Source organism: Lichenostomus cassidix, chromosome 2 (assembly GCF_008360975.1).
Source record: "Lichenostomus cassidix isolate B80296 chromosome 2, HeHo_3.0, whole genome shotgun sequence".
Taxonomy (NCBI): domain Eukaryota; kingdom Metazoa; phylum Chordata; class Aves; order Passeriformes; family Meliphagidae; genus Lichenostomus; species Lichenostomus cassidix.
This window is the reverse complement of record NC_139482.1, coordinates 47,575,142-47,589,962: the sequence shown is the minus strand read 5'-3', so window position 1 is coordinate 47,589,962 and position 14,821 is coordinate 47,575,142. Positions and strand designations below refer to the sequence as shown.

General features: G+C 39.8%; 1 protein-coding gene across 1 annotated transcript in view; it reads right to left on the bottom strand.

Moving 5' to 3' along the window:
- Positions 1–3,423: 3,423 nt before the first annotated feature.
- EPDR1 (ependymin related 1) overlaps positions 3,424–14,821 on the bottom strand; it is a 29,035-nt gene continuing 17,637 nt past the window's right edge. The window contains exons 2-3 of the mRNA XM_085051440.1: positions 7,546–7,754; positions 3,424–5,536 (exon numbers count right to left, since the gene is read on the bottom strand). Coding sequence (XP_084907566.1) covers positions 5,346–5,536; positions 7,546–7,754 — 400 coding nt within the window. The 3' untranslated portion in view covers positions 3,424–5,345. The remainder of the gene's footprint in view (positions 5,537–7,545; positions 7,755–14,821) is intronic.

The window sequence follows — 14,821 nt, the reverse complement described above, 5'->3', positions numbered from 1 at the left end:
ACAGACTCTGCAGAGTCCAGAGTTTTAAGAGTCATCATAGTTGGTAGCCCCTTGGGCCACCAGTAAGGGTATCTCTGCTGTCACTTGTCACTAATTTCAGCATCTCTACCTCCGGTGCTCTTGCCAGTGCAAACTGCTACCAACATCAAGTTGGTAACTATGATGTTCATTCAAGTCAGTGATTGTGAGATATTGCAGGAATAACAAGGGCTGCAACATGGCATCAAGATGGTGATAAAAAACCCGCAAACTCAACATCCATATGAAAAATTGCCCCATCAAATTAACAGAAGCAGCTCTCATACAAAGAAGAAAAGAAAGAGGTGAAGAAACCACAAAAAAAATTAAGTTCAAAATGGCACGGCAATGGAAAGATAGGAAGCGCTTTTCCCACAACATTAAAAGCGCTAGAGGAAAGTGGAGAAGACCTTCCTGCCCTGTGTGTGGGTACAGCAAAGTCCCTGACAGACCTGGAGAATGAAGATAGTATAGTGGGGACAGGCTGAAGAGCATTGTCTGGCCACCCAGGGGACTGTCACAGACAGCTGGACTGGGACAAGAGGCACGAGCACAAATCCCTGCCAGACAGGCTGGGACGGCAGTGGCAGAGGTGATGGGAGCGGGCATGCATTCTCCATGGAAAACAAAACTGAGTCACTGGCCTGGCCTGAAGGATAATTTTAGTGCAGAGGGTGAAACCCAACCCTCTCCTTCAGCATGACATGGGCTGTGACGTAGAGCTGGCAACTCAGCTGCTGCTGTTTCAGGAACGTCAAAGCTGTTTATCAGCCCAGAGCAAGTGTGGGAAAAACCTTGGCGGGGAGCAGGGTGAGCCCAGCAGGTTTTCCTTTCATTTCCTCTCCTTCCCTTTTGCTCACAAGCCCCTTTGCCTGGCGTCATGGAAGCCTGAGCTGAGCCCAATTAATGGTGACGGCCTGGTGCTGAGGGCGTGAGCAACACTGCTGTGCATGGAGCGAGCGTGCAGGGGACAAAGGGTAAGCCCAGACGTGCAACACACATGGAATTTAATTGCATGTTGTAAGGCAGGGGCTGGGAACTCCCCATGACATTGGTGCTACTGCACCAATGCCTCCAGGCCTCTGAGGGCCCCGCTGGCTGAGGCAGTGATGTTGGCCCAGAGTTATCACAGTCAGGAGGGCAAGAGCAGGTGGAAAGCAGAATTATTGCTCCCACCTTGCAGAGCGGGAACGAATGGAGCCTGAAGTAGATTCCTACGGATGTAGCGGTGGAAGATGAAGTTTTCAGTCTTCAAAGGCAGCAGGCAGCACCCTTTTAAAGGCACATATATTCCTGTAGATAAACAGGCAGTCATGCACCCATGCCTGCAAAATATGCAGTGCTGGACTATTTGTCTTTTTTTCAAACAAAATATCATACTGCAGCTATGTGCATCACTTCATTCAGGATACAGTTTCAGGCTCCATGCTGAAACAGCCATACCAAGCCACATGCATCTTTACCCTGGAGTGTGTTGAACCAGTAGGCACTCAAAGTGGTGTTTGGAAATTTACCTTAACATCTTCAGAGCAGCATGCTGTCCTACATTTCTGACAGTTTTCTGGAACTACTGATTGGATCACAAGGTCTTTTCCTCTCCCCTCACAAAGCAGTAAATGCTCAGGAGTGTTTAAAAAGTTTTCCAGGCTTGCTCCATTTGTTCTTATGCCTAAGTGCAGATGTGAAGATTAAATCCATATCCGTTTGAATCCATGCTGAGCATGCAGCTTCCTGGAAAGGTACCTCATTGGGACCTCCAGATCTTTACAGTCAGGGACCTCCATCTATTTGTGTGGGTGCCCTTTTGAATTTTTTATTCCTCATGGTTAGGGAGCAAGCTACTAGCTGATGATTTTGTGACATGGGAACATCCCGCAGTTTGCCTCCAGCATCAGTTTGTGGCCAAGGATGCAGAAGAGGCAGGATGTGATACAATGACCGTACCAAGACCTCTCATCCTCTGGTAATTTGGGACAGCAGCAATTGCGTATGAGCCAACACTGGTGTCTCTGTTGGACACTCACATGTAGTATCAGCACGTTGCTCACATTTGGTTATGGCTGGCACTGCTCTTGCACTTGAGATAGAACTGCTGGCAAAATAAAGAGGTCAAGTCCAGCTCAGATCCATCAGGTATTTAGATGTTAAACTCCTACTGAAGTAAATGCAAGTAAGGGTTGTAAACACTGTTTGGAAGTGGACTTCACTGACATTAGGAAGTAAAGGGTGTTGGGAAAAGAGATACAAGTTTGCAAGGAGTGAGGACTAACATGAACTTCAAGGTGAGAAATACAGTGATTTTGTTAGCGTCCCAAAATAAGAATATTGTACTGTTTAGAGATTTCTTGACTGAAATTGACTTTGACAAAGGATTATTGTGTTTCTTCCTATGTTCTTCAAGGAAGTTGGCATTCCCTGGTAAATGGCAGCACTTCCATGGTGTGCTGCATGACTTGAGGCAGCAAAATCTGTCCCTAATACTAGAGTTAAGCAAACTGTTAAAATAGGAACTGAACCAAATGCACAGATCTCCTCCCCAAACTCAAACTAAACCTTTTTTTGAGGTTTAGGAATGTTTGGTTAACTTTAAATAAAACAATGTTGTGTTTCTACACATCCTGCTTTCAGCAAAGACTCCAAGCAGAAACACAAAAATATGGCAGGCACATCTGTGTTTGCACTGTTTCTGGCCCAGCTAAAACCAGGAGACACTGGAAATCTCACAAAATCAGCTTTGCCTCACAGACTATCCAAGCTACCGGGTTCTATTGCTGTTACCCCACAGAATACATTATAACTCATGCACATACCAATTTATTATTAATTTTAAAAAAAATAACTGTGATAAACATGTTTCCCAGACCACCAGACATAGGAGCCCATTTTTACTCAATTGTGGCAGCATACTATATAGCTACCTTGTATTTCTGTTATGCTTCTTCTTATTGAGTCACCATTATAGTTGCATAAAGACAAAATGTCTCTTGTGGTACATGACAAGAAACCAAAGCACATCATAACAAAGATAACAAACCACGAATACGCATGTTGTGCTTCATATATGGTTTGTGGCTAATTCAAAATACGTAATCCTAAATTTTGCTGCTTGATAACTCTCTGACAACTCTCTTCATTGGATATGTAGAGCATAAACATGAAGACAGCAATGTTGTTTTAGAGGAAAATATTTAGCCATATAAAATTGCCCTGCACGTCAGGGCAAAATTTTTTAAAGCACTTTTGTGTACCAGACTTCTGCAAATTTCCAAATTCATATTTAAAGGAACACTTAATGTTATTGCTAGAAACTATATCACTGTCAGCAAAATATAATACAGACACCCTGATTACCCAGCTATCTGCTCGACCGCAACAAAGCCATCCCAAACGATACAGTACCACAGCTTCATGCTTGCCAGCCAGATTTATTACATTTTCCAGATTCTAACAAGACACATATTAAGAATTGCATGTTAATCATTGTCCTAATGAGAACAATATGCAGTTAACATTTAGAGTGTCACACAAAAAATACAGGAGGCGAGTACAGAATAAATGCACTCTAAATTCAAGGAAACCCAATCCTTCTTTCCACTAGCGTGTTTCAGTGAAATGGCCCTCTACAAGAGAAATTTTTAATGAACTAGCTAAATTTTAACTCGTATGTGTATGTGCTTTCATTAGGCATGGGGCAAAGTAAAATGCCATTCTGACCACAACTGTGAAAGCAAAATAACCACTGTCCCACTTGCTTACGTACAAAAGGCTATGAGTATATAAAGCACTAAAAGCCTGCCCAGCATCTCTCCTCCAGAGGCACCAAACTTCCCAGTGTTGCACTGTTTACAGCCATATGACTTCTGGAGCAAACAACTACCCAGCAAGTGTAAGAGGACAAGAAACTGTCTTTAAATTTATTTGCAAATAATAAATAAAATGAATACCTTACAGAATAAGTCAGTTAACCTCATTTGGTAAAAGTGCAAAACCCATCACTATTCCACACTTTTGAGAGTCCCAAAGGTGCATGAAGGTTTGGTTTGAATTTTCTAATGAGAAGTATGTGAACCTCCTGCTCTTTTTGGGTTATGTGGAGATAGTAAGATTTGGGATGCTGATGAAACACCAAATAAAACAGGCATCAGTGGAGTGGGTGCAAAAGAAAGCAAGATTGTCATGTCTGCTTAGACTGCAGTGCCTCGCTGCCACACTGCACAGAGGCCATCTAAAACCTGTGCCTCCCATTGCTCCCTCCTGCCTCCCCACTCAGGTCACACTGTCTGTCACTCCATCCACACCACCAGGCACTGTGGGAACACTGATCCATTCTTTACCAACTATGCACTAAGAACAGCTTTTTTTTTTTCCAAATCTCCCTGGAATTATTAAGGTGTTTCCACACCCTGAGTAAAGACTTTTGAAAATAGTTACAAAGCATTAAAGCTGTTTAGAGTGCAGTACCTTTTAATCCCTTTGCATAGTTTAAAACTAGTATTGCCTTGAAAAGTGAGTGCTGAAGTAAAACATGACTGAAAAATGTCTCATCACACCCTACTGGAAGCCTTCCCCGAAAGGATAGTAAATGGATAAAAACTTCAGCTTACTCTTTTTGAAGGTTTACCTCTCCCTCCTTCCCTTCCTTTCATATCATTCTCCCAAGAAACAGAAAAGTCTTTTTTGCATGTCAGCTAGCATTACATGAATAAAGCTTCTCTAGTTTCTTTTCATAAAGAATAAAAATTAGCTCAAAAATTGACTAACAGCTTCCTGAAGAGCAGAAAGGAAAAAAAAAACCAACCAAACCAAAACAGAGCACAAAGCAAAATAAAACCAAAAGAAAAAATTTCCACAATTTTGATATACGCTGTTTAAAATGGTATTTTTCACTTAGGGATGAGGTTTTACACAGGTCATCTTTCCCTTCAAGTCTCTAGAAGTAACAACAACAACAACAAAATTTAGCTTTTTCTTCTATACAGTACCATTGCTGCTGTCTGCTTATGCTTTGTCTTCTTGAAAAAAATAAATAATGAAATCTTTGCAAAAGGAGAATCAACCTTAAATAAATAGTATCTAGAAATATTATCTTACTGGTAACTATAGAATACCACAAGTGCATCACTGAACAGATTAATGTGATTGAAAGAGATATTTTGTGTTATATATTTTATTCAGTTATATGTTTATGTTCTCTTTCAACTGAAAACTTACAAATTCCAAAAAGAGCAACAATTAGCTTGAAAAATCAGCTTAGATGTCAACAACTGACTACAGAAAACCATTCTCTTGGCTAATATGTGTTTGCCCAGGGCAGCCAGTGTCCACAATCAGCATTCATCTTTCATCCTCGTCAGCTGGGCTGTCTGGCAGGTGCTGGGTGGGGTGAACACCGAGGGGTCTGCGATGCCCAGATGGATATCGAAGAAGCGAGTGGAGGTTGTCACGCTGTAGTTCTTGGTGTAGGTTTCCTGCACTGGGTAACAGTCTTTGACGGTGTAAATGCCAACCCAGGATTCCACTGCAACCAAACAGAAATGTGACTACCTTAGGTGACAGGAAAAGATGAATGTGTCATGATGTCAGTTTCTTGTAACTCATTGCTTCTGTTTAACATTGTCTATTCAGATCCTCATTATCATGTTATTTAAAAAAAAATTCCTATTCTTTTCAAACACTTCTAGTGGTTCATCATTTCAAGACTACACTGAATGCTGATCTCCTCCAGGTATGTGATATAGCAAGTCTGTCCATTTTTTAACTTCAGTTTAATTCCACAATGTGCTAATCTCAGAGGCGTTCCCTCGCTCTCTTTCCCCCTTGTTCTCTGCCATCACCTCTACCTCCTCCACTATGTTATTTAGGCAGTGGCAGTAATGCCATTGAAGTGCTTTTCTCTGAATGCCCTTCTCTTTTATCTCTGTTTTATTAATCTCACAGACACCTTCTGTGATCATTCTTTATCCCTTCAATCATACACCATCCTGTTGTTTTATGCATTTCAGATCTCTTGATAGCAGGAACTCACGGTGTTAAAATTACCGACTGTGATCATAAATCAGTTCCTCTGAGGGATGCTTGTAAAATTTTTTCTAGTCCCAAGGACACTTATTTTCTCCCACCCAGCAGCAATCACACACACTTATTTTCAGTCCTTCCAATATTGTGTCATATGCTGTACACAACCATATTACAGAAATAAATAAGCAGTGACATGAAACACACATGCTGTATCTAAAGAAAGGGTAAAATTTGAGCAATATTTGAACATCTTTAGAGCATGCTAGTACACCAAAAACATTCTGACCTCAATTAATATGGCTCTGAGTATAAAGAAATGGAGGCACCTTTTAGTGAACAAGTCTTAAGTCTTCTCTCAAAATTTTGGATAAAAAATTATGGTTAAATATGATGCTACAGAGGTAGCCTATATCTCCCCTTAAACCTTTATAATTTTAACAAAAATATAATTTCTCAAATCCAAACCAAAATTAGCTGAAAGGCAGACATGTAGGTAAGACATCTTTCAGACATTATGATTCTGAATGATCATACCAAAAAGCACTGGAAATACAAAATAATACAGGATAAAAATCACACATAATTAGTTGGATGAATCACAGAAATTCAAAAAATATCACATCTGAAAAAAAAAAGTTATTGGAGTGAGTGATAATTTGCCTCTTGCAGAATACCAGAGGATATATTGACCTAGCTACAGAGGTCTAATGATCTTATCCTTTACTCTCTATTTCATTTGTTCTACTTTTACTCAAGAAAGAAACATTTTCCTCTGGCTAAATACTCAAGTTCATAACCAGCCTATATATTAGACATCTATAACAGTAAGTATTGCATTAGCTGAATAGTCCCATAAACTTCACAGAGGTTTTAAAATTATTTTTATAGTTGTCTGGGTCATCAAAAAAACATTGATGAAATTGAAGCCAGATTTGCTATGCATTCAAAATTTAACATGCTGTACCTTGGACAATTCAGTCTCCTTTCTTTTATGATGCAAGTGTTCAGCTGCCAAGTGCAGGACTACGCCTTGTGAGCAGATATTTCTTAACCAGTATAGACGATAGCAAGATTTAGGCACATATTAAGGATTTCAGTGGCTGCAGAACCATATGTAAACACACACTGACACCTGCTTTGCTACTATTACACAGATTCTAGTTTAAGTGTGCCCCTAATTATAGTACCAATTCCTCTCTGGATAAATTTTGGATACAGGCTGCCAGATTCAGTCACAAAATGATGTTGTTCAGTGCCAAACTCTGTATGATACAAAATAAAATACAATCAATCCCCTGGACATATTTAATCCTGCTGAGATATGAAACATTTTCCCTATAAAATGCGTTGTTATTAAAATGATATTCTGTGTACAGGGTATTTTCATTACTTCTTCTAGAGAACTTTACAGAGATATGGAAAGTCATGGCGAAACATGAATAATTTTACCTTTCCCTGTGCAGCAGAGACATTGATTATTATTAACATGAAACAAAAGCATGCACATACATTTCCTGGCTGGTTTTCTGTCAGACCATTCCTGTACCATAACTTCATCTCCAGGTCCCCCAATGTAGTACTGATCTTCATAAGTTGAATTGGCAGGAATATCATATGGATCCCATGGCTCTGTCAGAGCAATCTTCGAGCAAAGCTTTGTAACTTGCTCAATCTGAAACATCACTGCATCTTTATAGAGCAATATATATTCAAAGAACCTGAAACATTAAGAAAAAGCAATTTATATATAGATAGTCTTTTTCTATCCTAAGCAAGGAACATGCTGATATGTAAGCTTGCCTTTGACTTCTCAGTATAAGAACATTTCCACTTGCATTAAACTTTGCCAAACTTTGAGAAACGCTAACCAGTTGGGCTGAAATTTCTCATGCTGAAAGTTTGTCTCAGCTGATTCTTTCCAAAATAAATAAATCAGGCTGAACTGGTTCAGCCATTTCTGAGAACAACAGAACAACTTTTCTGAGAACAACTGAGAGAAAAACATGTTATTATTCCTAGTTTTGTTTTGGTTTTTTTTAATAACTGTTTCATTAAAAAGCACTAGGGCCTCCATGTTTTGGAGAAAGGACTTAAAATTTTGGCAGAGGAAAAGTTTTTATTAGAAGTTGCCCAGATTTGGCTAAGTTATAAGCCTTGAAAAAATCTGCTTGCCTAGGGTGGATAGATTCACTTCTCCATGAATGTGGTAGAGCCTTTCTTTCTACTGGTTAGATGTGGTATTTGCTATCCTCACAGATATTTCTCCATGGCAACACACATAGCTTAGGTGGGACAGGGTGGTGAAGGGGGAAGTACATGGTCCCAAAAGCAGAACTGAGAGGGTCACGCTCCTAAAAGCACAGTTCTTCTCTGGAACCCACCAGACTCAAAAAGTAGCGAAAGGAGAAAGCAGAGGAGCAAAATAGTATGGCAGAGATAAGGAGAAGTATGGAGCTCAACAACCTTGGGAGGTTAGAAGGTGAAGTCCACAAATGGAGAATTAATAAGGATTTAAAACCAATCTTCTACTGAGTGTGAAGTGACCAAGCCATGCTCTGAGGAGAGACAATAAACATTTCTATGGACACTTTAATCTGGTTACTGTTTACAGTGGTCTGGTCTGCCACAAACACTGTGACTTTGCTTCCATACCTTTAAAAAGGAGGTGGTATGGTCCTTACCTTTTAACTGGGGACAAAACCAGAGAGAAACAGAAAATAAAAATTACCAGAATACTAAACTGGAAACAGCACAATCCTAACTTTTCCGAGGTATTTTGCATTACCAACCAATCAGATGGTAATTTGTTCAAAACATGTCTCAAAGCATTCTCATGTGTGCTCTGCATCTTTTGCACAGGACTGACAGGGGTCACTTTCTAAACCCTCCAAAACTCTGCATTCATTATTAGAGGCTTCCCTTGAATATCTCAGCTCAAGTATTTGGCTACAGGCTACTGTTAGGCAGTGATTCTAAAGAAAAGGAAGAGAATAGCTTCATCTTTCCATCATTAATACCTTGCTTCATTTGTAATGCTGCCTCCATTTCCTGCAAAAAAATAAAAGGCTTGGGTGTCTTTGGACAGAGACATCATCTACTTCACAAACCTGATGCTAGTTCCTACCCCTATTCATCCTGTGCCATCAGAAAGATGAGAAGCTGGTCAAAAACATTTCCTCATCCATGTAATTGAAGAGATGATGCACAAAAGCAAGGGGGAGGAACCCTTCTCTATTTGCAACTCCTGCATTTTGTCTTTGCAGTCCTCACATTCTTTTCGGGAGGATGCAAAGTTTACATACAATAGGGTTGAAAACAAAACAATTTACAGTTTTAATTTTTGCACTACACAATTGCACCAGGCAGCAATAACTTCACCCACCACTGACACGATGGCATGTAAAGGTTGCATAATGAGAAGCATCTCAGCATCTGGTTAAAAGCATCTGAGCAACATTCCCACTACCTCTTGAGAGGATCATTTATCCAGCATGCATGGATAAGCAGGCTAAATGCCGTTAGCCAAACTGAACAGTGACAGAGAATATAAAATGGGATAAGGAAGCTGGGGCTCATCTCTCACACACAACCTTGCAAAACATGGGAGGCAGCTTGTCTTGCTTTCCATGGGGGAGTCAGGCACTGGGAGCTTCCCCCACATTAACAAGACTCACACAAACAGGATGACAAACTACAAGACTAGATATGACCTTCCCCAGAATTAATAGTTCTCCTGCCCGTATCTTAAAATGTTGCTGCTTCTGCCATGACTTTCACCAACCTAAAGTCGCCTGCCGTTTTCTTAGTTAAAGGCAAGTTTTCTAAAGTCGTGATGCACTAAGATTTCAGTACCTTTTTAAACTATTTTCTTACATAAATCCAACCTGAGACCACATATGGACATACATAACTTTTATATCACATTTGGTCCAGAGAACATACCAGAACACCAAAATACATTTATTTGTTTTCAGTGAGAATCTAATGACCCCACTAACTCTTCAGCTGACTGCCCAGCAGCTCCCATAAAAGTGGGATGGGAAATGCCTTACAGGGGAAACTATCACCATGTTTGAGACATCTGAGTGATAACAGAGATTTTGTGAAAGAACAAAAAACCCCAGTGTATTAGAAAAGCATTACAAACTACTGGGAATAAAAATTAAACTATTATATTTATTTTTTATTATAAATCCTCATTTAAAACTTAATTCACACAGAAATTTTACTCGCATTTTTTAATGATCTTGCAGACAGCAAGATGGGCATTATGAAACAACAAGGTAAATAAAAATGAAGAAAATCCAAACAAATCAAACTCAGCACCAGCCATCTCTCTAGCACCCATTCCATAGAGTAACAGGCTCCACCACCTACTTTTTTGGTTCTGGGAGAGGCACTGAACATATGTGTAAGAGGCACCAGTAGTACACCTTGCTGTGCAACTGGGATGAACTCAGCCCCTGTGGTGAGAGGCACACAAGAAGGGAACTGCAGTGTGGTTCTGCTCACTGTGTGTGACAGCCCTGGCTGGGCATGGGCAAGATTTACACTGTCCTAGTTCAACCCAGATGTACCTCACATCCAAGTTGTATAGAGAATTGCTCTGTGTCCTGGAAATAGCCAGCACAGAAACCTAAGATTACTCAGGATCTGAGTTTAATAGCATATGAAAGGTGAATGGTCAATTTGTTGTTTCATAAAGAGAAGTATTTACCTGCCAAAATTAATAGCAAAATGTGCATGAATATAAAAATGTTAATTTCAAACCAAAATATTTTATCATAAGAAATATTTTTCTCTTTTTGTTTTTAACCAGCCAAGTTCTAAGTATACTGCCTCTATTGGTTTAGGTGCCTCAGATTTCATTGGCTTCTTGAGGGCAAGCACAGAGTCCTGAAAATAGGTCTTGACAACAAAACAGGAGAGGAAATTATTTTAAATTAGTTTGTTTTTTTCAGAAAAATGTAACATATTTGCAGCCTGCACCCACCTCTCACATTATTTTTATAGTAATTTAATTATTTAAACTATAACTTCAAGAAAACCCCAACCTAAAACCAAATTTGAAGAAGTTACTTGGACAATTACTCTATTTGCCTGACTGACATTATTTCCCTTCCTTTCCTATCCTATTCCACCTTACCCCATCCTATGCCTCATCCCTGGTACACTATGGGACTCTCATGATCCTTAATAATCCCTTTGTCTGTGCCTGAAAATGGATGAATTCCAGTATATAAAGACACACATATTTTTGCTCCTATGCTTTAAAGAATTTCTTAACTCTGGATGACATCCTTTCACAAATAATTCTGTTGATTTTGCTGGATGCAATCATGTCTGATAGGTGGGATACATGCTGGGTTCAGTACTTTCTTCTCCCAAGCTATAGAGAGTATTTTTCTGAATAAGAAAACCAGCTGAGTTAAATGGAAAGCCATAATACCAAGACCTCACAATCACAAGGTGAAGCACTTGTGTTGAGGACATACTGCAAGGGGTGGGTGTGCATCAAATACTGTCCTACCTCTGAGATTCCTCACGAAATCTGGGAAGACAGTTAGAGGTCCCTCTCAGGAGAAAGCCCAGGTAACATAGAGACGCATTCCTGGACCCTCATAAAGGCCTGAACCAATAAGCTGGTCTTCTGAATGGGTTATTGTTTTGCATCTTAAGAATGCAATTCAAAACAGTGAATTATTTATCAACACTTGTCAGGAAAAAAAATCATTAATATTAAGATCACGCTACCAGCTCCTTTTCAGGTGCTCAGTCTGTATCCTGTGCTGGGTCCTCCCCAGGTCTAAAGCATGCTAGCCTGCCCACCACCTAACACATCTGCCTGACTCCCAGGGTTTACTTCTGCACTTCCAAGTGCCTCCTTGTGAGAGCCAAACCGAGAAGAAAGGAGCTGCTTGCTGTCCAGCTGCCTTTGTGTGGCTCAGAGGAGCAGAGGTGCTGCCGGTGGCATGGCAAGACCTGCGTGATGTATTGAAAAACATCAGGCACGGTCACTTGCTAGAGAGAAGCAAAATAATGGTCTGAGATTGAGACTGGGTAATAGAAACTCCTTCTGTGCCAAATCTGGCTCTGCATCATTTTGCTCTGTGGCTTTGGACAAGCAACTTACAGTATAAGAGCCTTAAAATGCTGTTTGTTATTTTTCTTTGATTGCTGTAGCACCAGAGAGACACAAATCAGTGACCATGAACCAGTTGTGTGAGGCATTGTATTAACAAAGAACAAAACCACAAATCCTTCCCCAAAAAAACCACTGAAACAACAGTAAACCAGACTTTCCTCTACTGCAAAGGCATATTTGGGGTTTCATACACCTAGGGCTTTAACCCGTTGATCCAGTTTTCCCAGGTGTAGTCATTGTAACCTTAAAACTCTCACTCATGTTAGCCAGGGTTTGTATTACCTAGTAACATAAAGCTATTGAAAAATGGAAGCAAAATTTTATGTATTATTTGCAACTGAGACACTGTATTACTCAGCAGGAAACAGTATATGCTATTTAATATCTCAAGCTGAGGTCACTGCAATTATTTCTAAGCTAACTTTGCTTCTCCTTTGTGATTAACTGAAAGCTTGAAGGCATCTGTGTGCCTTCGTGGTACTACTTAATTCTTTGCCAGTTCTGTTTTTAAAAAGACATTTTTAAACATTTTGAAAAAAGCTAGAAACACATCTAACCAGAAGAATTTCACTATAAATATTCTAAACAAATTCTCTGTTCTAGTCTGCATGGATAGGTACATTTGTACATGTAATTCTTGAGTTATCTTGTATCTTCTTGATAAAATACCCCACAATGATACCACTTTTTTTACATGTTTCTTACTGAAGATGAACTTGGAGAATGGGAACCTTTACTTCAAGTGTGACTACATAAGCCCATCTTCTCAGGTCCTCAGATTAAGAATATTTCAAGGGAGCAAAGCTGCCAAGCAGACATGCAGACAGTTGATAAACACTCATCAGGTCAAGAACATTCATCTGCTTTTGGAAGGATCTGGCAAGCTCATTTCAAAAGGGAGAAGCATTCGTGTTTTAGTGTATTTCTGGGAACTCCTTTCCTCTTTCCCATGAAGTTTTCGGTAATTTCAGACTTGTGTTTTTCTTCTGGTATATCAGACCTCAACAACAACAGTAATTTACCATATTTGATCTCACATGTTTGGCAGTGGTGCAGGACTATGGTATATTGTACAAATACAGGACTGTGCAAATACATGTGACAGTAAATGTAACATGATATTGTGCAAAAGCAATATTTTTTAGTCTGACTCAAATCACTCACAGATTGTAAAGGCTTTCTGCTGGTTTTTTTTTTTTATTTTCAAGGACATCAGGCCCCCTGTATCAGGTATCTAATTAGCAAGGTATATGAGGAACTTTCATCACATTACCAGTTTCTGGAGCAGAGAGAATCAGCCAATTTCAGTCCTGTTAATTATGAAGTTTGTGTAGAAAGAAAACCTTAAATACAGGAATCAAAAGCTGCAAAGTCAAAGCTACACCAGCTAAAGGTTGACATACTTTTGTGACTTTAATTATGAAACTCAGTAAAAAGCGATGCAATTTCTTATTATTTTAATTGTTTTCCCATAAAATTAGATTAGCTATTTTGGCAAACACTAAGGGAAATTCAGTTCTTCAGCAAGAATGCTGTTTCCCCTGCTGTCCCTTTTTGGCTATTTGACACTCTTTAATAATCCAGCAAATCACACCTCTGAGAACAATGCATTGCAATTGAAGTTGAAGTCCAGGAAAACAATAAAGCACTGTGTTTAAGGGAGTTGTGTTTTGCAAGGGGCTAAAAGATGCACTGCCCTTAATAGAGAGCATCTGTGTGTTTCTCTAAGTAATAGTATCATTATTCATAACTGGAGCCCTCAGTAGACAACAACACAGCTCCAAAGGAGAGGAATGGAAGATGTGGCCAGCATACCATAACACTTTCCAATGAATCCATGGAATCACCTCCTAGGGAATAGGGTATATACTAGCAGAACCACACGATATCAAACTATACTTGAGGTCAGAGACTATTTTACTGTTATGGGTTTGTAAAAAAGTCTAGTACAATGACGCTTCCATGAGTAAGTTAATAATAATAAAGGTTACTGGAAAATCACAGCACGGCTTAGAGGAGACCAAAAAGAGTGAGGAAGGCTAGGACTCACCCCTCAATATACGCTAAAGACCTTAGGGAAGATAAAATAATAATGAGGAAAATGACAGAGGTACATTATAATTTATTTATTACATTTCTCACCCTCTTTGTGCTACAAGCAGAAGTCCAATAAATAACTCAATTGAAAGAGTTGATGCTCAAAACTGAGACTGAGGCACTCTTTTGAGAGTGCTATTATTTTAAGGCACTCTGTGAGCTTGTAAAGATGTAAGAAATAGTAAACAGAAATTTAACATGTAGAAAGAGCTAGAAAAAACATGGTTACAATGACTGAGAATATCTCAAAAAGGAAAAAAACATACGCAAACACAAAAGACATACCTGTATTACTGTTTTTAATTTTAACTCTAGAGACCAGGCAGAAGCCTGCAGCTCGTGCCACAAGGGCTGGTGGGAACTGCGCAGGGCCAGGAGCGATGGTGGCCAAGCCCCCCTACCATGCATAAATGGAGCCCACAGGGAGCAAAAGAGGCCAGGGCAGGCAAACAGGGTGTGGGGCAGCTGTTTCCATGGAAGGGTGTTCAGCAAGGGTGCTGATCCTCTGCCAGCTTGACCAGGGAGCAATGGATCCACCCAGCA